This window comes from Stylophora pistillata, chromosome 1, assembly GCF_964205215.1.
Source record: "Stylophora pistillata chromosome 1, jaStyPist1.2, whole genome shotgun sequence".
NCBI classification, from domain to species: domain Eukaryota; kingdom Metazoa; phylum Cnidaria; class Anthozoa; order Scleractinia; family Pocilloporidae; genus Stylophora; species Stylophora pistillata.
The window spans coordinates 32,248,215-32,273,214 of record NC_142519.1 but is presented as its reverse complement, the minus strand read 5'-3'; the positions used below and the strand labels follow the sequence as shown (position 1 = coordinate 32,273,214).

The 25,000-nt window shown below is 37.2% G+C and overlaps 2 protein-coding genes across 4 annotated transcripts in view; one reads left to right on the top strand and one right to left on the bottom strand.

The window, feature by feature from the left end:
• LOC111324444 (nucleolar protein 14) overlaps nucleotides 1-19,399 on the bottom strand; it is a 24,049-nt gene extending 4,650 nt beyond the window's left edge. Inside the window, exons 1-26 of one of the 3 annotated variants that reach the window (XR_015998336.1) lie at nucleotides 18,885-19,399; nucleotides 16,220-16,261; nucleotides 13,842-13,934; nucleotides 13,320-13,461; nucleotides 12,143-12,207; nucleotides 11,608-11,676; nucleotides 11,156-11,248; nucleotides 10,792-10,875; nucleotides 10,600-10,668; nucleotides 8,870-8,952; nucleotides 8,630-8,697; nucleotides 7,213-7,413; nucleotides 6,941-7,014; nucleotides 6,640-6,706; nucleotides 6,420-6,462; nucleotides 6,155-6,242; nucleotides 5,458-5,543; nucleotides 4,863-4,969; nucleotides 4,492-4,523; nucleotides 3,644-3,745; nucleotides 3,239-3,301; nucleotides 2,711-2,801; nucleotides 2,222-2,291; nucleotides 1,360-1,437; nucleotides 471-581; nucleotides 314-347 (exon numbers count right to left, since the gene is read on the bottom strand). Coding sequence is in view for 2 of the 3 variants with exons in the window: in XM_022927999.2 (XP_022783734.2) it covers nucleotides 314-347; nucleotides 471-581; nucleotides 1,360-1,437; nucleotides 2,222-2,291; nucleotides 2,711-2,801; nucleotides 3,239-3,301; nucleotides 3,644-3,745; nucleotides 4,492-4,523; nucleotides 4,863-4,969; nucleotides 5,458-5,543; nucleotides 6,155-6,242; nucleotides 6,420-6,462; nucleotides 6,640-6,706; nucleotides 6,941-7,014; nucleotides 7,213-7,413; nucleotides 8,630-8,697; nucleotides 8,870-8,952; nucleotides 10,600-10,668; nucleotides 10,792-10,875; nucleotides 11,156-11,248; nucleotides 11,608-11,676; nucleotides 12,143-12,207; nucleotides 13,320-13,461; nucleotides 13,842-13,934; nucleotides 16,220-16,261; nucleotides 18,885-19,067 (2,238 nt within the window). In the remaining variant the exon portion in view is untranslated. The remainder of the gene's footprint in view (nucleotides 1-313; nucleotides 348-470; nucleotides 582-1,359; nucleotides 1,438-2,221; nucleotides 2,292-2,710; nucleotides 2,802-3,238; nucleotides 3,302-3,643; nucleotides 3,746-4,491; nucleotides 4,524-4,862; nucleotides 4,970-5,457; nucleotides 5,544-6,154; nucleotides 6,243-6,419; nucleotides 6,463-6,639; nucleotides 6,707-6,940; nucleotides 7,015-7,212; nucleotides 7,414-8,629; nucleotides 8,698-8,869; nucleotides 8,953-10,599; nucleotides 10,669-10,791; nucleotides 10,876-11,155; nucleotides 11,249-11,607; nucleotides 11,677-12,142; nucleotides 12,208-13,319; nucleotides 13,462-13,841; nucleotides 13,935-16,219; nucleotides 16,262-18,884) is intronic. The other 2 variants (XM_022927999.2, XM_022928000.2) reach the window with 2 other exon arrangements.
• Nucleotides 19,400-19,517: 118 nt separating this feature from the next.
• Nucleotides 19,518-25,000, top strand: part of LOC111324408 (serine/threonine-protein kinase 32B) — an 11,455-nt gene continuing 5,972 nt past the window's right edge. The window contains exons 1-9 of the mRNA XM_022927953.2: nucleotides 19,518-19,785; nucleotides 19,865-19,920; nucleotides 20,029-20,354; nucleotides 20,457-20,494; nucleotides 20,800-20,889; nucleotides 22,022-22,125; nucleotides 22,585-22,701; nucleotides 22,884-23,009; nucleotides 23,108-23,215. Coding sequence (XP_022783688.1) covers nucleotides 19,734-19,785; nucleotides 19,865-19,920; nucleotides 20,029-20,354; nucleotides 20,457-20,494; nucleotides 20,800-20,889; nucleotides 22,022-22,125; nucleotides 22,585-22,701; nucleotides 22,884-23,009; nucleotides 23,108-23,215 — 1,017 coding nt within the window. The 5' untranslated portion in view covers nucleotides 19,518-19,733. The remainder of the gene's footprint in view (nucleotides 19,786-19,864; nucleotides 19,921-20,028; nucleotides 20,355-20,456; nucleotides 20,495-20,799; nucleotides 20,890-22,021; nucleotides 22,126-22,584; nucleotides 22,702-22,883; nucleotides 23,010-23,107; nucleotides 23,216-25,000) is intronic.

The following is a 25,000-nucleotide window of genomic DNA, read 5'->3' as shown; positions in this document are numbered from 1 at the left end:
TCTTTCGTGCTTAGCAACCTTCCGCGTGCATCCATAACTCAATAGTGTACGCTGTGGCGTTTACCATTTGTTAATGATCAAAATTTGATTCATTTTTAAGCTAATAAGAAATAACTGAATAAATGAAGGCGAATGTGCTCAAGGGCATTAGAAAATGGAGTAATCACAGTACCTCACATTTAAGCAACATAACCAAATGAAATACTGTAACAAGAAGTAAGAAGTTATGGCAACGAGTGTTGGTATTTGAGTTTAGACACTGATTTTGTAGTAAAACTAATTTAGACAAAAACACTTTTTTTGACAGTGTTACCTGAACAGAAGCAGGATAAAGATCTAAAGGTATTCTGAAAAAATCAAACAAATCTTGATCAGTATTATGCCAGACCCATTGTAGTCAAAGTGTAGTAATCCAAAAAAATTTTCAAAATCCTGTAGCAACCTGTGAACTATGGTCCATAATCACTTACCTTTGTAAATGTTCTTTCACCGGAGCAAAAATCTCAAAACTTGCGGGTAAGTCCTGATACAAATCCACAAATTTTTGCAAAACGGACAAGCAATGGTGTACTGAGTTAACCCTATAAAAAGAAAAAAAAAAACACTTCATAATTACTCTAACAGCCTGACAGCTAAGCGTAGATATTCCAAAGTAACCTCTGCCCCATTTGGTCGCTGATAAAGAACTGCTGGAACAACGATTTTGTCGCAAGCCTCTTTCTTCCTTTTTCTTATTTCAGAATTTTCAACAGAGAAGTAAGAACACAAAAATACGCGGGTGTCTCAAAACGGAGATAACTAACTTGACAAAAATTACTTGAGAAGTTTAAGGGTGGGCAGGAGTAACGGTTTCTAAGGTGATTCGGCTTTTTTTCTCGTGACTTTCGAGCTCTTGTCTTAAAATTGGCAAAGTGGTGGTCGCTTATTGTTGTAATAACATTTGAAAAAATTGGATACTTTGATAATCAGTCAGTCAGTCGGTGCTGAATGTTGGGGCTAAAAGTATACCAAAAGCACGGACGTCCGGGGACTTCTCAGGAAATCACTATAGTATGGACCTGCTTAATAGAGGTTGTCCATCTGAAAGAAGTAACTCTCTCACGAAAAAGGATGGGGAGCTAGGGTGCAGAAAAAGGTTAAGTAAACTGTCCTTTGCGAATTCAGAGACGATATAACGGTTGAGTTTTTCTTTTTTGTTTCACATTACTCATAGTTTAAAACAAAACGCTATCTTTGCGTAACTGTACCAGATGTCAGCGTTAGCTGGTTACCCCATGTAACAAAAAAAAACACTCTTCAAGAATAGCCATGGATCCAGCTGATTTAGAATTCTTGACAGTTTTTAAGCCCTTACTTTACCTTGTTTCGTCCGTCGTCTTTTCATCTGCAGTACTTTCTCCGAGAGTGGTCAGCGGTAAGGGTTTGACGGTCAAAAAACTAAAACCGTTCGGTGAAAACTGACTATTAGCCGGTGAATCAATGATCCCTTAGCGTCAAGGGGCGGGAATCATGACAGGAGGGTGTCTGATAAACATACAATGTCTTCACTGCTACTGGATGAGTCTTTCACAATAAAGGGAGATAGTTTGAAACATTTGTGAACGTTTAGTAAGGTCGTCTTTGTTCGTTTGTTTGTTTGTTTGTTTGTTTGTTTGTTTGTCCATTTGAGTAAAGGGGGTAAGTTTCTTCAGAACTGTAGTGCTGCGTCGGTGAGCAGCATGATAAGATCGTTTGGTTTTATCAACTGAGTTGATAATGTAAATTGGTCAACGTAAAGAGTTTATAAGCTGACGAACGGTTAATGCTCGAAACGTTAGCTTTAGGAACTATCCATGGTATCCAATTTACAATTTACAATTTACAACTCAGTTGATAAAACCAAATGATCATCATCATAACCATCATCATCTTTATTTGCCTTAATTAAGAATAAAAAGATTTATTTACAGCGATAACAGCTAGAAGGTGAGGAGACATAAAAAGCCACCGGGATTATGGGAGAGCCACCTCACAATCAAATCTCACTTACAATAAAAAAAATCAAGTAATTAAATCAAATTATCATGTTTGTTGGTCTGCTTTTTTTTTTTTCGCCAAAGACCAGTATCATCTTTTGAAGGGTTTTAGTAGGTTATTTATGGATACTTTCTGTTCAATGCAACATAGCAGTAATCTCAATTGACTGTGGGTTGTCTGACATATTATGAGCCTTCCTACTCACCTTGAATCTGACTGTAGTTTGAGAAGGTCGCGCCATTTGCTACAGTGTTTGAATGGGAGAACAAGCTGAGCTATGAAAATGGAAAGATGAGATCATTTAAATGGTCTCTAAAGGAGGCGTAAAAAGAAATAGGAGGGGAAAAGGAGGAACGAAAGATAGAGGAATAAGAATTGAGGTGGAAAACGGAGATGGAGGTAAGAAATGATGGGCAAAGAAGCCAACGACACACGGGAAAAAGACAAATGCGAGGATACTGCAAAATGACACAACCACGACATCGACTCGTCCCCAATCGTCTTCATAGCGCGGACATCAAGGCAGCGCAAGGTGTGACGGGCCCTATCACCACTTTCTCACCCACTACACCCCAGTGCTATGCGCGTTATGAAGACGCGTAATGACGAGTCAAGTAGCAACAAAACCTAACTAACGCATTTCCCACGGGAAAGTTCTACCACTGAAAAACATGATGAATTGGCCGACACTTACGGGTAGGGCCTTCCTTCTTGGAAGCCATAAAGAGAATTCCACAGAGGAAGTTGACAACCTCAGGAACGAATCGCTTTGATAGAGATACGAACTGCAAAGAACATAAACACCAAGAGTATTAATAGTTTTTCAATCTGATATTCAGTAGTCATGGTAAAGTACGGTTATTTAGGTGGAGGAAAGTAAATATAAACCTTACTATTAAAGTCATCTGTGCTCGCAAGTAAAGTAATTCAAGGATAGTACTCTTCTTTAAACAGAAAATTAAAAACAATAGAGAAAAAAAATTAACATTTTAACCCCTAGGAGTGATCGGCATTTTATTTCTCCTTACCGTCAGTATATACGTGTAGAATCAAATATTAAGGCCATGAGAATTAGGCAAATGACCACCCACCAGAGAAGCTCATAATTGTTGAACAGATTCTCCATGTCAGTATTATGGGAAATGTCTAAAATTTGGAGAATGCGCTTACCGGCCTTAAGGTGTTAAAAGTCAAACAGGTAAACTAAAATAAGAAAGCAAACCTCATGAAACAAGTCGCAGACAAAAAGACCCCTGAGTACATCTCTTATGCACCGTACAGGACACTACAAACAAAAACATTACTAATTTAGGTGAGTTGGACTTGGGGTTTGGAGCGGGAAGGTCATGAAATGATCCAGTCTTATTGAATACCTGGGCAGAACGCAGTTCAAATACATAGTAGCATACGGGGCATTCTGATGCACAGCCAATCACAGAAGAGCATTTTGTACCACGTGGTACAACTTAAACAATCATATGGCCGGACTAGCTTCCGAGATGGCGATTTGATGAAACGCAATACTTTTCTCTGATTGGTTATGTACCATTAAGCCCTGTCTACTACTGTTCACAAACTAGACAGAATATTTCGAATAAAAGAACGTTAATCAGCCGTTAATTCCTACCTGGCCAAGAACCTGGGAAAGCAGAACCATAGTTGGTGTACAAACAGCGTGTCTGAAGTCTGACGTGGAAAACAACATTGATACAACGCGGAGATAAAGTAACTGAAAAAAAAAATATACATTTGTCCATGATTTCCTCAGTAACTCACAAATTTGAAGGTGAACAAAGGCAAACATAGGCAAGAGAGATTTAATTCAGAGGTGGTTTAAACATTGACTAAGTTAACGTGACTAGGAAGCACCTTACATCTAAAGGGAGGCGTTCAACAGATACTCTAACAAGAGGTCCACCTTCGCTCTGTTTATGAAGCTTGCAAGATTTGCAAAAACTAGCACCAACAAGCCCAAACGCAGAGAAAAAGCGGTGACCGGTAACCTCTTTTACAATACAACAATGGGTACTGCGGGAACATTGAGATCACCATGACTGCTTTGGTGGCATTTCAGAGCGTTAAATGTTTGTGTTTTGGAGGTCGTGTTTATGGGCAGCATTGAAGATTATTGCCACATTAATGACGAGAGCTCCAAGATTTCTTTAGCACAGAAATTACGAGATGAGTTGGGTAAGAAACAAAACACCTCCTGCCTACTGTGCGTGATGATAAAGCAGTTCTCCTAGAAAAAAAATTAATTACAACGTCGATCTTAACAAAGGTGAATTACTTCGTGAACCACTAGGAATTCAAACCAAGTCATGTAACCTGCGATAGGTGTGTGTTAAAACAAGTAATCTCTTGTCATAGCTCATAACGTGCAAAGAAAGAACCTTTTCGGTGTCATTATCCTCACTTGACCGCGAAGAATTACGTGTCCAATTAGTTCATTCCGAGTTTTGTGTAAAAACCTACCTCAGAAAGACCCAGGAACATCCCTTTTCCACCTGAAGATGATAAAAACAAGGAAACACAGTTAGTGGAGGAATTGCCTGAAAGCAAGCTCGGCCTCATTATAAGCGCTTGCAAGGGCACGAGCGTTTATGCGCTTACGAAAAAGTACGATGCCTTGAGTGACACGTGTCGCCTAGAGGTCTACAAGGGGTCAGACACTGATATTAGTGCCAGATCCCCGACGAACTTCTCCCCGATTCATCTCAAATCTTCCCGCGGGCGTAGAAACGCACGCCATTCGGCGCTATTAATGAGTGTTCGCAGGCAAACAAGGAATGATGAGAAATTCTAAAGAAGAGAAAAAGAGATAAATCGCGAATGAGCACTCTTGCCTTGTCTATCGCAGTTCTGTGAGAATTTCTTGTGTATATCCTGTACAATCTGTTGCATGCACTTGGCGGAGTGGACCGGAGAGTACTGAGCTACATCAAAGAGATGTCTGGAACATGAGATTTAAAAAGAACCATCGCCAAATGATGAGATGAACATGTTTGAGGTGCTTTCCTCTTGTCCCAATTCAGTAACGTTACGTCAGAAATGCAACTACCAGAACTTTAGCGGGAAAAAAAAATGATGTTAGTGCGCCGTGTGAAACTCTGGGAGTGTGGCATAAGAAAAGTTGGAACTACAGGCTGAACTCGAGAGTGTGAACTCTGCGTTGACTCCCAGAGTTACGGGCGACGCAGTAACATCAATTTTTTTATCACCTTCTTTTTGTTTTTTTCTTTGACTTGCACGTCTTGCTAAACCGACAAAAAGGAACTGCTCTTAGACCAGGAACGCTAGCAATGTGTTCCTACTTGAGCATACCGGTGAAGTTTTCGTGTGTCTAATTTAAAATCAAGAACAGTTCCTTTTTTAACTGACGCTCCAGTCAAAGACAAAAAGAGGGAAGAGAAAAATTCGGCTGCACGAAAAAACACCTACCTTGACAGCTCATCGATCATCTTGAGCCCTTCAGAGCCCATCTGGATGAGTTCACCGACATAATCCAACAAAGTGGTAAACAATACCTGAAAAAAAAAAAAAAAGTTACAAAGTATGACAATCATGATAACATGATGACGGTAGAAATTTCGCTTCCTTTTTGGGAAGTTTGAAACCGTTTTTCTTCGGTTCTTAAAGATACTTCTCTGTCCTTGCTTTGACATCCGTAAATAGACTGCTGCTCTTCTCTCCCGCTCAAAATTGACTATATGAACTCTGCGACAAGCCATTTAGTGCACACTGCTTCTAAAACAAGTCACTACCACACATCTGTGGACAAACTGCACCAAAAGGTTGCCCCGTGTACTGTGGACAATCTTTTTGTCTATGACAGAACTTAGTTACTGCAATTTACACTAGTATATATTACTCAACCAAAAGGTTGCCCCGTGTATTGTGGACAATCTTTTTGTCTATGACAGAACTTAGTTACTGCAATTTACACTAGTATATATTAGTGTGACTGATCATGAGGACAAAGATTTAAAAAAAAAAAATAAATAAATAAATAAATAAAACCTCTCAGAGTCACACAAGGGGAACTGCTGCTGTAATTTGTCCTATAAAATTACATCAACGAGTCTGTCTCAACCTTTAAAAGTGTAGCAATGACACAAAACTATTTCTTGGTTTTTACCTCCATTTTTGGTTTATTTGCAGGAGTAATCTTGGGATTGTGGCATGCCTTGATTCTGTCAATTATTGTCAACTGTTGTTTAAATGACCTTTGAGATACAAACAAACGAGAAAAGACAGACTTTCCAATTAAAATACATTATCCTTGAAACACCTTTACAATATACATTTTTCTTTTCTAAACTGCCATAAATACTCATAACTTCAAATATATACTGTTCCTCGTGGTATGTATTTTCATTTGAGTAAAAAATACTATCACTTACCAGCCTTTAATGAGTTCTTTGAATTCTGGAAAAGATTTTGGTGCTGGAAATTAAAAGCAAAAAAGTGATCAGTGAGTCAATGGGGTTTCAGTGGCCAGAATTAGTTAACTTAATTTTCAAACACAATCAAGGAGCCTTTTTTTTTTTTTTTCAAAAAAAAGATTCCTTTCCAAGACTGGTTTTACAAAAAATGGATAAGTAAGGAAGATGTGGAATTTACCTTTAAAAGTAAATGGTAGTTCTTCTTTTGTTAGCTCAACAACCTCTGCCTCAGTCTTTTCTTTCTGCTTAAAAAAAATCAAAGGTGGTCCAATTAAGAGAAGGAAAGAATTTAGTTGGCATTGGACAACAATGTCTTTAAAATACCTGAGACAAAACATTGTATGTACATGTTTAAGTAACCTCATTTCTAAGCTGGTGGTGGTTAAACAGATTCAGACTCACAAAAGAATAATTGGCAGAGGATAAATTTAGTGATTAGTGTAAAGGTATGGTATAAAATTAATATCAACATAAATTACCACTTTTTCCTGTTGTTGCTGCTGATTTCCTAGTATTTCTGAGTCAGCCTCATCTTCCATAGCATCATTGCTCACTGTAGATCCAATAAGCAAAAAAAATGTTAATGCAAGAAATAGTTTTGTTCACTCAGACATATAGCTTCATCTGCTCTATATGTTATTCTCCCACTCTGCATGACGACAAACTCACCCTAACCCTAATATTATGCATGGTTCAATATAAAAATAAAAAATGTGTCACTTTTCTGAACATAAGGTAATTGCTTGGTTACCATCTGATTCAAGGTCAGAACCATTGTCTTCTTGACAGCTTTCACTATCTTGATCCTCTGCCTCCTCCTCATCATCATCATTATTATCATCACCAGCAGCAGAATTGTCCCCTTCCTCTTCTTCCTCTTCCCCTCCATCTACCTCAGATTCTTCATCACTGTTTTCAGCATCACTTCTTATCTGATCCTCCTCTTCATGATCTAAGAGATTGAAGATGCAACAAATGTATTGGCATTATGGATATGAGTCATTAAATTGTATAAACTTGGCTTGGTCCATGAAGAATGATGTACAAAACTACTAAAATCTACAGAAGGCTACTAGCTTTTTCCACACATTGAATCTACCCTGAGTAGGAGACGTTTATTTCCCACGCACGAGATTACTGTGTGATGGATGTCCTCCCCTGGGGTGGGATGGGTGGGTTACAAAGGGTTTAGGTGTCAATTGGGACCAAAGTTCTGTTCCTTTCTCTCCTGCCATTCCCATGGCAAATTAAATTCTAAGAATTCTAAAAATTCTACCCCTCCCCTTCCCTACCCTTCATTTTGACCATCACCCATCCACTTGGTACAAATTCTTTCTCTCCCAAGCCTTTTGCTGCTGTTGAAATCAAAGATGACAACTATACTATTCACCCTGAAAATACTTAGATCACCAAAATTACACCTGCTCTGCAGGCTACATCATTAGAGGAGAGGCAGAGGAGAATCTCCCTCCTTTTTCTGCTTCACAGACAGCTTTTTGCTCTGCTGTAACTGGCAGGTTGTGTTTATTGTCTAACATCTGGAACAGGTTATTAAAAGGATGCTGAAAGACGTCCTATTAAATTCAGTGTTTGTGTTTGTGCATGATGTGTTATACAGTGCAACATCAGGTTGTTCTAAAAATTAATAAAGGCTGATAGTTTCTAAAGAAACTGTTTGGGGCTGCGTTGGTGGGGGTAACGAAATAATTTGAATATATGAACAAAGTTGAAATGGTAAATTGGCCACCGTTACGATTATAAAAGGTGACGTTTCGAGTGTTAGCCCTTCGCCGGAGTAAATGATTCGCTCCAACAAAGGTCTAACGCTCGAAACGTCAGCTTTTATAATCATAACGGTGGCCAATTTACCATTTCAACTTTGTTGATATATTCGATTTGTTCTAAAAATTGTTAAGTGAGCTTATTTCTCAGTTCACATCTGAGTCCCAACTGAAGCCAAGCCTGGCAAAAATCGAAGTCACTTCACCTTTGCCTAAGTACCCCAATGACAAATGAAAACTTTCTTTCCTGTTATGCCCACCACTGAATTCCCAAGCTGCATGATGACTGATGAATTAAAACAAAGTTTAGAGAAAGGTAGTTTCTGGTATTGTTTCTATAAAAAAGATTAGGTTAACTGCGTACAAGTATGTAATTATAGTACTTACCTTCCATATCACTCACTGGTCCATCTTGATAACTAAGCATAACCCTTTCATTGAGAGCAGGTGTGAAACTGACAAGATAATTATTACAAAATTTGATATCAGAGTTGCATTCTAATCTGATTGTGTTACCCTGGAAATGCATAATTATGTGCATGTTTCCTGTGTATGACTTTGGTTGTTAATTGACTAAACTCTCTGTGATAATATGAAAAACCACCAAAAAAAGTCATAATTGCTCACCTGTCACCAAGGTCATCAGCTGATATATGCTTTGGTTTCTCGGCCACAGCAGGTAAACCTCTCATTCTTCGTTGACGCTCAAGCTAAGTCATGATAATTCAATAGAGAGAAATCATGATGGCAACACTTTAAATGACCATTTTGATAACAAAAAAACTTATGGTAACCATTGATTACTATTATTACATTATACCTGCAATCTACTATTATTTGGGAAAAACATGTTCCTTCAACTCTTAACTGTATTTTAATTTGAGAAAATTCCATGAATTTTTTTGTGAAAACCCAGGAAAATCATTTCATGGCCCATGAATACTACAAAATAAAATTCATGGACTTATTTGAAGCCTTGAATTTTCCATCAGTTAGGGGCATTTTCTTCATGACCCATAAATTTCTTTAAAGTCTACTTTCATGATCCATTAATTCCCCCTGAAAGTCACGAAAATGAATTTCATGACCCCTGAATTTCTTTAAAATCCCACTTTCATGACCTAAGAATTTCTTTAAAGTCTGCTTTCAGGACCCAATCATTAGTTTCCCCAGAAAGTCACCAGAATTATTTTCATGGCACCCCATACATGGCAATCCAACAGCATTTCATGGGCAAACAACACATTTGTTCTAGGAGAACAAAGTAAATAGGTTCTGAACATTCCCTGAAATCCACACATGGGTATATTGAACTTGTGGCCCATGAATTTCATGATAAATTCATAGGCCATTGAAAGTGGTATTAAAGAGTTCAACACCATCACTGATTTATCAATGAGATGAATTTCATAACCCTTGGAACTGACTTGATATGAATTTATTCACTAAAATTTATGTACAACTGGTGAAACAAAATAAATTATCAGAGAATCCAGACTTATGGTCATGTCTTTCATGTGTGTGCGCCTGTATGACAATACTAAGAAATTTCACAGAAAGGTTAGTTCTTCAATGTATGATTGATTCAAAGTGATAGTGTATGTATTACAGTTATGGTATATTGCAAGCATATATATACAGCTATACATTGTAGCATTATAGTCTTTGGTACAAACAAAGTGAAGACTTTTTCATTCCAAATTCATGGGGTTTCCAAGAAATTTTCACAGTGCTTGCATATTCCTGACAACCCTATGAAAACTAACTGGCAATTAACTTTCATATGCCATGAAAATACCATGTGGAGGTCAACCATGAAAATTCAGAGAAAATTCTTATGATTAATGAATTTTTCATATATTCATAGGATATTCATGGATTATGATTTGCTGGAACCCTTTAAAAACTAGTAAATTTTAATACCATGAATTTTTTTTGACATGAAATCCATGGCTTTTCAGTATCTTTGAAAAGGCCATGAAATGCCATTTTCATGGGTATTTCATGGCATCTAGTTCACCTTACACAATATTTCATGGGTCATGAATATTAAAATTTTCACAGGTTTTTCATGGGATTTTTCATGTCTTTTTCATGGCACTGAGACCATGAAAATGCCACTGATTTAACCATGAAAATCATGCGAAAAATCTGTGAATTTACCATGAATAATTTCACAAGATTTTCATGGGTTTTCATTTCATAGTGTTTCACCCCCTAACAATTGGTCTCCTTCTCCAAACGTTTTTTTTTTTTTTATCACTGAATCCTAAACGACTGTAACAGTTCATAGTTAAAAAACCTAATATCATCCTCAACTAATATAATTATTCCATGTGATATATAACTATGTGTACCTCTAATTTTTCCAGTCGTTTCTGCTCTTCTTTGGCAATCTCTTGTTCAGACTTCAGTCTGTCAGTGGCCTTAAAAATGCAAATTCTCTTAGTTTGTAAGTGCCACGAGGACTGTATAGAGAACAACATGGAGAATACGCATACTGATGTTACAGCATAAAGAGTTGAGGCATCATGTTCTTTGGTACTTACTTTCCCTTTAATTTCAAAAGCCAACTGTCTGACAGCAATGTCATAATCATCTACTTTGGAAACAGCCTCTTCAGTGTTTGGTGCCTACAATATAAATAAAACAGTCAACTGAAAGATTGTTTGTGAAAGTCTCCTGTACTGCAAAACAGTCATCACTCACCTTATTGTGTTTTTTATGCCTATTTCAACATAACAGAATTCTTCTTAAAGGCATGGTTGAGAGAACACAAAATAGAATTGAGATTCTCAATTGTTTCCTAGTAAGCCTGATTTCAGAGCCACATTCCAGTATATTGAAGGTAATCCTATTGACCACTGTTTTACTAAAATAGTAAAAGCAACAAGGTTTTAAACTTAATTTCACCTTTAGTGAAATCAGATTCCTCATGTTCTTCCAATCCTGATCCAGCTTGTCTGTTAAGGTGACTGTCTCTTCTTTGGCCATTTGCCGCTCATGCTGACAGAAAAAAAAAAAAGCAGTAAAATTTTTATAATGAAAAGACAAAATCTGATTGTGAATTCTCCCCTCTAGCCATTATACATCTCCTTGTAAATTAGTTAGGAGAATTTGATATTTAATATTTCATTTTCTCTTTAACTGTTTGCTGAATAATGTACGAACATCATAGGGAGAAGTTTAATTGTCAATCACTTCTGGACATTCAAGGGTTAAAGAAGAATAAAATTAATGTTAAATATTTGGATTTCAGGGTACTGATCTCATTTATTTTAAATTCAGTACAATGCAACATCATTTCTTTTCAACTAGAAAAAAGAAGTAGGTATGTAGGTTTTATCTTAACATGACTTATTCACCTTTTTGATCTTTGCTTTGGCGACCACTTCCTCCATGATCTCTTTCTTGCTTTTCTGTTTTCCTGAAATCTAAATTGCATTCAATTTGTTTACTACTAAAACAATGCCATTCTTCCTTGCATTAATTATTTTTTTCTCAGCAGAATATACATATGCATATAGAAACTTACATTTACCGGTACACATGGAAATAAAACGGAAATGTTTAGTGCATTATTTAACGAACAAATGAAGGTATTTCATTAACCTCTATCCATGCATTGTTGTCTCCTTCAGAGTAACACAATCATGAATTGACCCTTAAAATCACAAAAAATTATTAACATCCAATTTCTCCTAATAATTTCTGGACACTATTTCCTATACTGAAGATAATAATAAAAAATATCAGTTAGAGGGTGCTTTCTAGTTGATATAATACCAAATTCTTATCTAATCTCTACAGGGAAATCTATGACAGGTAGTAGGGAGAATTACTAATCATATCAAGACAGTAGAAAGGTCGGAAAAAATGTTACAGTACGGATGCTATTACCTGCTCATCATCTGTTCTTTTCTTTGTGAGAAAACCACCAAAATGCAACTCTCTAACATCATCAGCTGCAAACACAGTTAACAGACCCCTCTTTTTAACAACTTAAATTACCAATACATCATACGTGTAGGTATTAACTACTCCAAATACATGATACCAATGGTTTTTGCTGATAATATCATCCTTTTAAGGGTTAATAGATAACATTTAATTGCCAAGTTAACAGACTCCTCTTTTTAACAACTTAAATTACCAATACATCATACGTGTAGGTCTTAACTACTCCAAATACATGATACCAATGGTTTTTGCTGATAATATCATCCTTTTAATAGATAACATTTAATTGCCAAGTTAACAGACTCCTCTTTTTAACAACTTAAATTACCAATACATCATACGTGTAGGTATTAACTACTCCAAATACATGATACCAATGGTTTTTGCTGATAATGTCATCCTTTGAAGGGTTAATAGATAACATTTAATTGTTACACCCTTACAACAGTATTACCTATACTTTTCTCTATACATTTCTTTTTGTGCAATTCAAGGGTGACAATGCAAGGAGAAATTAGATGCCAGGCACTCTTAGAGGTCTAGACTAAAGTTAAAAGGAGAAGGTCAACTGGCAAAGGAAGTAAGTGGTAATGTCCAGACATGCCATCACACTTACTGTTTGCAAACATGTAAAAAGGAGAAGGTCAACTGGCAAAGGAAGTAAGTGGTAATGTCCAGACATGCCATCACACTTGCTGTTTGCAAACATGTTAAAAGGAGAAGGTCAACTGGCAAAAGAAGTAAGTGGTAATGTCCAGACATGCCATCACACTTGCTGTTTGCAAAAATGTTAAAAGGAGAAGGTCAACTGGCAAAGGAAGTAAGTGGTAATGTCCAGACATGCCATCACACTTACTGTTTGCAAACAAGTTAAAAGGAGAAGGTCAACTGGCAAAGGAAGTAAGTGGCAATGTCCAGACATGCCATCACACTTACTGTTTGCAAACATGTTAAAAAGAGGGGAGGAACAGACATGGAGCTGAAGTGGAGTTCATGTAGATGTGCAATTGCATGTCACTTACCCAAGATTACCTGATCAATACTCACCAGTACACCAAACTTAATCCATAATCAGAAGTCAAAACAACCACTGATTGACACAACTTATAGTTCTCACCTTCCTCTGTCTTGTCCATAACATCATCCTCATCATCACTCAGTTGCACGTCTTCAAACTTGTCAATTTCACCAAGTGACTGCCCTAAGTGAGTGAGCTCTTCATCCTCCAATCTGTATTTTCCATGGCGTTCATGATGATGCTATGTTTGGAGAATATTAGAAAATAAAGAATTTGACCATGATTCTCGAAAAAAATGTCTCGGTTCACTCTTTTTCTTTGACTTTGTTCGTAATCTCCCACCTCTACTGTTTCCCGTAAAATGCATTATGTTAAGTTCAAAGAGTAACAGAACTTTGTGAAATAGCTGATTCATTTATGATTCTTCACATATTTATCCTTATTCAATTGTGGTATGGGTTCACAAACTGTAGCTACCAGTAGAGGATTATTTTGTCAATTTGAAACAAATCCATTATGCATTAACAGACATTTTTCTATCACCCAACCAACAATTTGCATTGAAGATTTCCAGAACAATAAGGGATGCAGTATTCACACAAAAAGTTAGTTCAGCCACACCTTTTTTTCCATGGTAAATCTCTTCAACATCTTTTCTTCCAGTGACATTTTTTCATCATATTCACCAAAACGACGATCAATAAACATGTTAGCCTAGGATTATGAAATGAGATAAGACCCTTATCATAAACATCATTGCCAAGAAAAGTATATATCTCATTAGACAACAAATCAACAACAAACAATGTGTAGAGGTATACATCCTAAACACAACTATTTCCTTTCACAATCAGATATAATACTCCTTTCATTTTCCAGTATACTGTATCACTTGCAGGCCTCTATTCAAACCAGCTTGCAGTTGAACTGGGCCAGCGTAGTTAAATATTGCTAATAAACAGGTACATGTAAATAAATAATAAAAAATAAAATACTTGAACCAGCCCAATATAGGTAGCACATGAAGCACAAGAAGAGCACTGATTATTATTTCTTTACTGGTTTATTATGTCTGAATTCATTGTCTGACAGTCTATGAGAAAGCTGGAATTTTTCAAGTTTTATTTGCAATGTCCGCATAGGTACAAAAAGAGGAGAATGTTTAATAAGCCCTCACCCTCAAACTCCAAAATTAAACAACACCCAGGGCACCTATAGACAGTGTCCACTAATAGAGATCTAATGTAATTTTTGGGCTCACTGAGCCTTCTACAGGCACTATGTTATGGTGTCATATAAGTCTGTAAACTTTCTCCCAAGCCCCTTGTAGTATTCAAAATAGCAGAGTATCATGAGACTCTTACAACATATCTTATGACTTTTCCTGGTTCAGTTCTGACCCCAGCCATTGTTGAACAAATCTGAATGGGTTTCTTCTGATTCATTTTTGGATTTTTGGGTTTAGTTAAATTTTTTTTCTGGGCTTCACCTCTGGATTTCAACTTTATTATTAATTTGAACCTAATAGCTACATTGTCATATGTGCGTTTACTCTGAACATATCTAACATATCCTTTAAAGAAGAATTTAACTTGAAATGAAACAAAAAGGAAAAAAGTTGGTGCAGCCAGGACTTGAACCTTACACCTTCATACTTGAGTGGAGTCTGTATATCCAGAGCACCAGGTATACAAAGCTTACAAAGTGGTGAAGTTTTGTATTGAAATAAATTTGATGCACACTTAAAACAATCATTAGTCCTATTCTATTAATTTCTTGCCCTGTCCTGACCTGTCAATTGACCAGTGTACAGACTCTACTCTAACAAAGTTAGATCATATTTACAGTAGTTAGCGCTTGTTGACATTATCGGTCAGCACTATCGGCCAACATATTGGTTGAATATCAGCTGAGTGCCAATCGCATATTGGTCTATATGTCGGCTGATACTTAACCAACACTCAGCAGTTATCCGACCAATATGTTGGCCAAGTGTCAGCCGCTACTCAACAACAACAACATTAACTTTATTTTTTTCACCCCAAAATATACAAGAAAGAAAAATGTATAATTATAATAGTACAGACAATGATAGGGGTGCTGGCTGCCCGAAATAACCAAAGAGTTAAAAATGCCAGGCAGCCAAGTTAAAAATGCCAGGCAGCCAAGTTAAAAATGCCAGGCAGCCAAGTTAAAAATGCCAGGTAGCCAACCTCTCAGCCAACCTCCTTCTTTTGATCATTCATCTATTGGCTGATAGTGTCAATGATCTACCGGTGAACTATTGGTGAACTATCAGTGAGCTATCGGTCGACTATCGGCAAACTATCAGCGAGCTATATGCCAACTATCAGTGAACTATTGCCGAGCTATCTTTGATTCTGCATTTTACACCAAATTGCTTTTTCACTGCAATACTCTACAGGGCTCGAAATTAACGGTAACCCATTAACCAATGGTTAGTAATTTACTAAAAATGTGTCCAACTAACCTGACATGGTTAGTCAAATTTTCTAACATATTTAAACATTGGTGGACTTCAGGACAAAGAGCACATAGACCTGACTCTCAGAGGAATACTTAGAATACTCAAGTTGTTAAATCAACTTAAACTCTTGTTAGAGAATGTGCTGTAGATGTGCTGTTCTTGAATAATCATGGTAAACGAGAGGGAAATAAAATAAGTGCATAATTGTCAATGTTTTTAAGGTCACCATGCAATTTCAGCCACTCTTTGATTTGTCCTAGTCATGATTATCAAAATGTTGAATATTTGAGATATCGTAACTTGTGAGCTTGGATACCAAACTTTATAATTTGGTTAGTAAAAAAGATGTCTACTAACCCGAAGGGTTAGTGCTCCAAAAATTAAATTCGAGCCTGGTGTCTACAGCTACACAACAGTAGGCATATGCAGTCATAGACTGCCTTTTATTTTTGATTGGGTTGATGTGAATATCATCTGCAAATTAAGATGGAAACACAGTGTAATGACCTACCTTGTTTTTCTGTTTGTGCTCCACCAGGAGTGTTTTTTGCCTCTAAATATTAAACAGATGCTAGGAGTTAGATTGGCATTAACTTAGAAGCTAGTCAGGTGACACATGTTATCACTAACATATTAAATGATAAGCCAATCAAAAATATACACACATTCTGATTGGTTCTAACCGAAGATCTATTGGAAGACAGATACATAGATGATGTCACCATTGACAACATTTCCTTTTTCTATCATATGAAACAAATAGACTTAACAAAGACATTTTTTTCCTCTTTTCATGAGCATGGGACAAAGAGTCCCCATGAGGAATGGAACCTCAGGCCTTCCAATTTCTGCGCTCCAATACTCTGATGGTCTAAGGCTGGATTCCTCATGGGGACTCAGAAGTTTTGCTTTTTCCTACGCTCATAACAAGATGAAAAATCATCTTTCTCTATTTATTTACCAAGCTCAAAACTTACCATCTTTCTTCTATTTAAAAATGGACTTCTTGTTGCCACTGGTCTGTACAGTAACATGTCACACATGACATCAAAATGTGGTAAGAACATCAGAGACACACTCAGCTGTATCTTGTGTGCCACTTTTTTTTTACCACATATTTTAAAAGATAGAATAAATATATGAAGTTCATATATTTTGAACTGTGGTATTAGATACGTATGATGCACGATCCTCGCAGTAGATAGCGCTATTTATGCAATAGCAAAAATCAGACCTGAAAAAAATCAGGCCTGTACGGGACTTGAACCACTGACCTCTGCGATACTAGTGCAGCGCTCTTAGACTACCAATTGAGCTAACAAGCCAACTGGGAGCAGGCCATTAAGTTGATTTGTAATAAACCCGTGAAAGTGATAAATGAGATAGAATAAATATATGAAGTTCATATATTTTGAACTGTGGTATTAGATACGTATGATGCACGATCCTCGCAGTAGATAGCGCTATTTATGCAATAGCGAAAATCAGACCTGAAAAAAATCAGGCCTGTACGGGACTCGAACCACTGACCTCTGTGATACTAGTGCAGCGCTACACTAGTATCGCAGAGGTCAGTGGTTCAAGTCCCATACAGGCCTGATTTTTTTCAGGTCTGATTTTCGCTATTGCATAAATAGCGCTATCTGCTGCGAGGATCGTGCATCATACGTATCTAATACTGCAGTTCAAAATATATGAACTTCATATATTTAATACTCTACCTCATTTATCACTTTCATGGGTTTATTACGAATCAACTTAATGGCCTGCTCCCAGTTGGCTTGTTAGCTGAACTGGTAGAACACTGCACTAGTATCGCAGAGGTCAGTGGTTTGAGTCCCGTACAGGCCTGATTTTTTTCAGGTCTGATTTTTGCTATTGCATAAACAGCGCTATCTACTGCGAGGATCGTGCATTATACGTATCTAATACCGCAGTTCACAATATATGAACTTCATATATTTATTCTATCTCATTTACCACTTTCACGGGTTTATTATGAATCAACTTAACGGCCTGCTCCCAGTTGGCTTGTTACCTCAATTGGTAGAGCGCTGCACTAGTATCGCAGGGGTCAGTGGTTCGAGTCCCGTGCAGGCCTGATTTTTTTTTTTTTTTGGGTCTGATTTTCGCTATTGCATAAATAGCGCTATCTACTGCGAGGATCGTGCATCATACACATATTTTATACCTGCCAACTCTCATGCATTATGTGCGAGTCTCATGCATTATGTGTGAGACTTGTGCATTATACGCGAGTCTCACACCCATGGACCTAAGATGTCGATCTCACACTGTTAATGCTGGCATACTAGATTACAGCAGCATTTAGTTTAAGTTTTCATTTCCAGTCTTGGCTTGGACAAGACACACATGTTTTTACTGTTCGGACCACAATGTTGTATGTAGGCCAACCTGAATGAATTTCGAGATAGTATCAATGACGTTCACACACACATTGAGGGCAATTTTCGCACCTGACTTGGAAATCTGGTTGACTTGTTCTTTAGCACACTATCAAAAAATATTCAATCCAATATTTTCCCCCCTAGTCAAAAATAAATTTCATTTTATTTGTTACGTATTATTTCTATGCTATTCATAACAATCACGAAGGCTTTCAAACGTCTTCGATACATTCGAAAGCCATCAGAAAAGCTTCAAATTGCTTCGGACGTGTTTGAAGTCATTGGACCATCTTCCCACATGTTCTGTAGCATTTGGAAGTCTTCAGTAAATCATTAGAAGTTGCCAAACATTTTCGGAAATTCCAGTCATGAGGAGACAAAAATCTCCCACAGTCGACTTGGAAAAAGTTGGCATGTACAATATTTACATGTGTAATCTATAACTGAACAGATGTAGAGCAACATGGAGTCTACTTGTTGATTTCTGTAAAGAATCTTTTACATTGAGTAGGCTCGTTTTGTGAAAGTAGTGGAGGTGATTAGCTATGGAATAAGAGGAGGAATCTTTGGAGATGCTTCAGACCAGGTATGTTGAAAAGTAGTCAGGCTACATGTTAGCAACAGCTTGTCTCAAAATAGAGGGTTTTCCAGAAGTAATGATGAGTTCACTTTTTAACTAAACAGTTTTCTTTCACCCAAGATATTTCCAGATTAATTCCTTCCAAATGAATTCTTGTCTGTGTATTCTCCTTATTACGTGATACTTACCTTCTTTATAGCTTTTGACCTTGAAATCCCGGGTAATCCCTTGTCGTGTTTAAGCTTCCTTCCCAGGATATCATGCTTTCGTTTATTTGTATGTATTTCAAAAGGATTGTTTGCGACTTCTCTGGTTTTTTTGCGACCGGATGTTCTCGCTAACTTTAAAGCGGCTTTCTTTGATTTCACCATGGCGTATTCCAGTAACTCACGTGGAATTCTGACAATTCATGAAGCGCTGATAAACAGGGGAACTCAGGTTTACTTGCACGTGTTAAAGCCGAACAGCCGCCATTTTGTTACTGTTTCTGTCTACTTATACCCACCGAACCAGAGCTTTAGAGAAATTGCTGACCAGTAAGTTTTGGTTACTCAGTAACAATCGGAATGCCGTCGATGTTTCCGGGATTAACGGCAGGACTTACGGGACGTCATCCATTCTCAATATACGGTACATTATCAGTCAAAATTGGGTTTGAGTAACAGGAAAGCATTATCTTGTAATGAAATACTATGAAAGATGACCATTCCTTGTGGTCTGCTCGCGATAAAATTGAATATAATAGTTTCCAAACCTTCTCAAACATAAATTTTATCCACCAATAAACAGCAGTGTTTACATTACGTCACGCTTGGTTTCTCAGCAATGCCGCGGATTGAAAATCCGCGACCCTCGACCTTGTTCCAGTGGTGAACCTTTAAAAGGCTAGAAGCCTTTCAGGTTACGGAAATTAATTATTTTAAACTGAAATTTTCTCTAGCAGCTTAGTTTTGCATGAAGCTGCCCGCCTTCGGCATTCGGGCTGAAGCGGGTCGCCATAAGTACTACCCAACATAGGCTGTACACAAAGCTCTTTAATGGGCGCCATTCAATCAAATCGAAAACCTTCCTACGATGCGAGCGGCGATGGTAATTCTCAGTTGTAATGACTTCTATTCTATTGGAAGTGAGATAACTTTTCTAAGAAATTTCTATGCTTTTGTTACAGTCGATTTCGACCATTTTCAGATCCTGCGAGCAATTGGACGAGGTGCTTTTGGAAAGGTGAACTGTCGCGGCATGAATTTCACTTTTTATCCGTGTGTTTTTAGTGAACGTGTACATAAGGTTTTAATCGATTTGTGTTAATTTGCTTCTTTTCCACCTGTGAAGGTCTGCATCGTCCAGAAGAAGGACACAAAGGCCATGTATGCAATGAAATACATGAACAAGTATGCTTGCATAAAGAAGGATGCTGTCCGCAATGTGCTGCGCGAGTTGGAAATTCTCAAGTTTCTCGAGCACCCATTCCTTGTGAATCTTTGGTTCGCTTTTCAAGATGAAGAAGATATGTTTATGGTGGTAGACCTTCTACTTGGAGGAGACATTCGTTACCACTTGCAACAAGTAACGAAATTCGACGAGCCTAGAGTTAAGCTATATCTATGCGAACTTGGTCTGGCCTTGGGGTACTTGAGAAGCAAAAAAGTTATTCACAGGTAACGAACGAATTATTTCGTACTCTGGGTTTGATGTTAGCCATTCAATTTTAACCTTTTCTCGAAGCCGGAAAATGACGAATAATACTTTTTTTTGTTTAGGGATCTAAAACCAGACAATTTACTACTCGACGAGAAAGGTTTGTGCTCGATATAAGAATTTTTTAATTTTGTGCTTTGATTGCACTAATGGTTATTTCTATTGTGCTAAACTTTTTTGTGAGCCTAAAAGCGTTCTTCTTTTAATCTATGCGTGATGTCGTTTGGTTATGTCCAGCAGAGCGTTGTTAGTTGTAAACAAATTACTCGTCTGATTGCGAATGTAACCTATCCATGAGAAGTTGTCGGTGAGATCGCAGAGATCACGAGAGTTAGGTACTCTCTACTTGCCGTGTTGCTCAGGACAACGAATAGTGATTAAACTTGGTGTATTGTTTTCCCTTAGGACATGTCCATTTGACAGATTTTAATATAGCGACAATTCTGGAAGATGGAAAATTGGCAACGTCCATGTCGGGAACCAAACCATACATGGGTTCGTAATAAATTTCTTCTAATAATCGGAGTTGTTAAATGAAATTTTTGAAAGTTTTGCTATAAAGTTTATAGCTAAAGCTACTGAATGACTAAATCGTGTGCTAAGTCACTCGAAAATTTTGAATTACCATACAAAATTTGTATGCATGTACTTTAACAATTTTGTATGCCAGGTGACCACTTGCCCAAATGTTAATGTTTATCTGAAGGAGAAATATGCAATACAAAATGTAGATTCTTATCTCTGCCTTTACGAACTGTATAAAAATTTAACTTCCAATCAAAATTTGAGATTCCTTAAAGTCACCCTGCTCCAGATTGGCTAAAAATTTGACTATACTTACTACCATTTTGGAAACAAATGGATAATCTGGCCTCACATGCCAAACCATTACAGGAAGTCCTTTCAAGATTTCATTGGTACTTCTCCTCACTGTCATACAATCGTTCTGATTTTAGTTTAGAGAATTTGGTATTGGAACAACTGATAATCCCCTTGCAGATATTTTTCTTTATTTTTATTTGGTATTTGCTTGTTATTATATTAATACAATTATAAAGCAAAATTCTGTCATGGTCAACACAGCAGTTAAATGATTGCACATATACATTGAAATTATTTATTTGCAAAAGTAAGCATGAAGAATCTAAGTGAGACAGTTTTTTGCAGTTTCTAAGGAAAATTTGAAGTTTCTAAGGTACCAACTTAAACACTATGTTGGACTTGACCTATTTTCTGTTAGTTTACTCTCTCACTTTATTGGACACTTTACACAGTGGTGAGATGAAGTGGTCTGTAAGCTTTGCTGTACTGGTGAAGCTTTCATTGTTGTGTTCATGGTGAAGTTGCCAGTAAACACCAAGGGAATGTGTGCAAAAATAGATAGAACCAGAGCCTTACAAGATAAGATAATAGCAGGTCTATGTTTACAGTGGGCAATAGGCTGAGCAGCAAGGGTAGAAGAAAGGGGATAGAAGATTATCTAATTTCTGGATAATACTTTTCCTTCAAGACTTTTTCACTTGTTAACATAATGCACAAACTCTCTCATCATTTTCAGTGCATATTTCATTTTGCTTTCCTCTAGTTTTGAGCTTATATTAATTTGATATTTATCTTATTAATTCAGCTCCTGAAATATTTAGCACAGCTAGTGAGGAGACTCAAGGATATTCCTTTGGTGTTGACTGGTGGAGTTTAGGAGTTTGTATCTATGAAATATTAAGAGCAAAGGTAAGGGCCCTAGAATCTAATATTACTGATAAACCAAGGGCAATAACACTTACCCTGATTTTAAGTAAGGGAAGGGACATTTTGTCTTCACTTACCCTAAATCTCCAGAAAATTTATCTAAAAGCAAACTATTTATCTAAAGGTAAACTGGATTTTAGATTTTAATTCAGCCCAGGCCCTGATTGTTCAAAGATAAGCCAGCGCTATCCACTGTTTTGTTATCACTAATCAGCTGGATGGTGATCTATTCAGACAAAGGATAGTGTTAATTTATGCCCTCTTTACAACTGGGCTTGTTTAAGTCTTAAATCTTAAGCCTTCTTACAAAATTCTATTGTGACTAGTTCATGTTGAAAATGGCGGTGGTTTAATTGCCATGGTGGTTTGCACCAACCATTTTAAATTCCTAAAAGAAAAGATAAGATGATTTCCTTTTATTTATTAATTCTTTGTTCACAGAGACCATATGAAATTCATGCCAACACAAGTCTGTCAGAAGTGAGACAAATTTTTGCTTCTGAATCTGTTAATTACCCCACAACTTGGTCAAGAGACATGATACATGTACTTCATAGAGTAAGCAATATTTCTTTTTCATTGTCAAAATATATTTAAAGTAATCAGAGTTTCTTCCATCTAATAACAGTTAAGATGAGGATGAACTACATATGATTGTCAGCTACTGAGATTCCCTATTTGGATTTTTCTTCAAATTAGCATTCATAATTATGATATCTGAACTTAATTTTTTTATTCAGCTTCTTCAACAAGATCCCAAGAAAAGACTGGACAGTTTAGAGGCCTTGAAACAGGAAAGCCTTTTGACAGATGTTGATTGGGAAGCTGTAGAGGCTGTTAATGTTCAACCTAGCTTTGTACCTCCTGTAAGTTCACTAAAGCCTTTCCACACATTGTTTATAAATCAGTGTTAGTAGGAGTTAAAAACTTTTCTTTTTAATTTGCATTTCATTTTATCCCCTAGAAAGACCACTTGAACTGTGATCCCACTTATGAGCTGGAAGAAATGATCATTGAAGCAAAGCCACTTCACAAGAAGAAGAAGAGATTGAAAAAATTGTCAAGCAAGATGGTGAGCAGTTGTTGGTTGCTCTGATTGTTGTAATAACAAAATAGATCATATTTTGTGGAGTTGTATACACTCAATTGCAAAATCATTGCCTCTCAAAAAAAAAAAGCATTTACAATGAATGATGATACCCTATGGCTTTCTCACATTATAACCACCATTAGCATGTGGTGAATGATGGAAGCTTTCCTATGATTATCATAACAAACCTTTTCATGAATAGTGAAAAAAAGTAAACCATTGCAGGGCTCGACACTAACTTTTCAACTTACTAGCCAAGTGGCTAGTGACACCTTGGATGTTTTTAGATGTTGCGACAATTTCAGTCTTTACTAGCCAAACTGGCGAGTGGAAATTGAAAACCACAAGCCAAAACTGAATTTTTACTTGTCTGTGGCTAGTGGGCTACTGTTAGTGTCGAGCCCTGCATTGATTAACAATCTACATAAACATTCCCATAAAGCAAGTGGGTCTTGTTGTTCATGGATCATATATGGATCAAGGTTTTTGCTACTGAGTCTAATTTGTTCTTCTTATCATTAACACTGGGTCCTAAGTATGTTACAGCTTGCTACATGACTGATGAACACAGGTCACCCAATTAGTGACTTTTGTTGCAACTTTAGTCTCCAGTTGCAGCTTTATACATGACCTTTTGTATTCTCTGAAACATTGCACCTGTTTCCCAAAAGATTTACAGTATGAGTGAATAAGCGATGACAATGTTTACCCATTAATGGCCGCAGCTTTTGTGGAAAACTGTGTTTTGAAGCTAGTCGAGCAGATTTCGGGTCACTGTTGTGGCTTTAAAAGCTCAAACTTACCAAAAACCCCTTGACAGCTCGTACACTCAACGGCCTTTCGATCCAAATGCAAAATGGCGGCCTGAAAATCTCGGGCTAGCGCAGAAAGTAAAATTTCAAGATTGTGTAAACTACAAGACTGAATTGATCGGCTTTAATCAACGAATACTTAATCAGAAACTTCTAACAGTGACAGAATAAAACGGGGCGGCCACGCTTAGTAAAACAACACAACAAGTACATAGCGAGTACAAGTTTCGACATGGCAGTTCTCTCATGCACTCGAGCACATGTTTTTTTGTCTCTGCGCATGTGCCGAACGCACACCGCAGGTTAATGATATTGCGGTCTAGACTACTAGTCACCAGATTCCACAAAGATAGTTTTTGGGTTGAAAAGTAATGCCCCACTTACGACTTTTACTTTTCTCTCTTTCTCCTGCCCTTTTTTTCTCCTCTCCTTGCCTGAAGTTTCTCCTCACTTGCTGGAAATTTAGTAGGCTTCATTTTGGTGTAGAGATTTTTCAGAAACTACTCATTATTTTCAAACCACATGCTCAGAAAGGTAGGTGAGTAATGGAACAAGATTTTCGTCCAGATTTTCAGGTCAAAGTTACATGGTTTTTTGGCTATTTCTCCACTCTCCTTCACTCAGTTGTGCTCATTCTGGTATCGTTTGTAAGATATTTTCAACCTGTTCACGTATGTGCTCAAATTCGTGCTCCAGGGTTAAGAGTGATGACGTCATAAGGCGTAGAAAGGGTGTGGGTCCCCATGGGTGCATACGGGAGCACTGGACGTCAATAGGTTAAACAGAATTTCACCAATCTGTTTCCATCTTCTTAGTCTCTATGTATTGACAAGCACAGTAACATTAAACTTTTGCTCAACATCTTAGAGGGCACCTGAGGGCAAAACTAGTTAAGTTTGACATGCAAAAATTTTAAGCATATACCCACATTCTTTTCCTTAAAACACTTTAATTA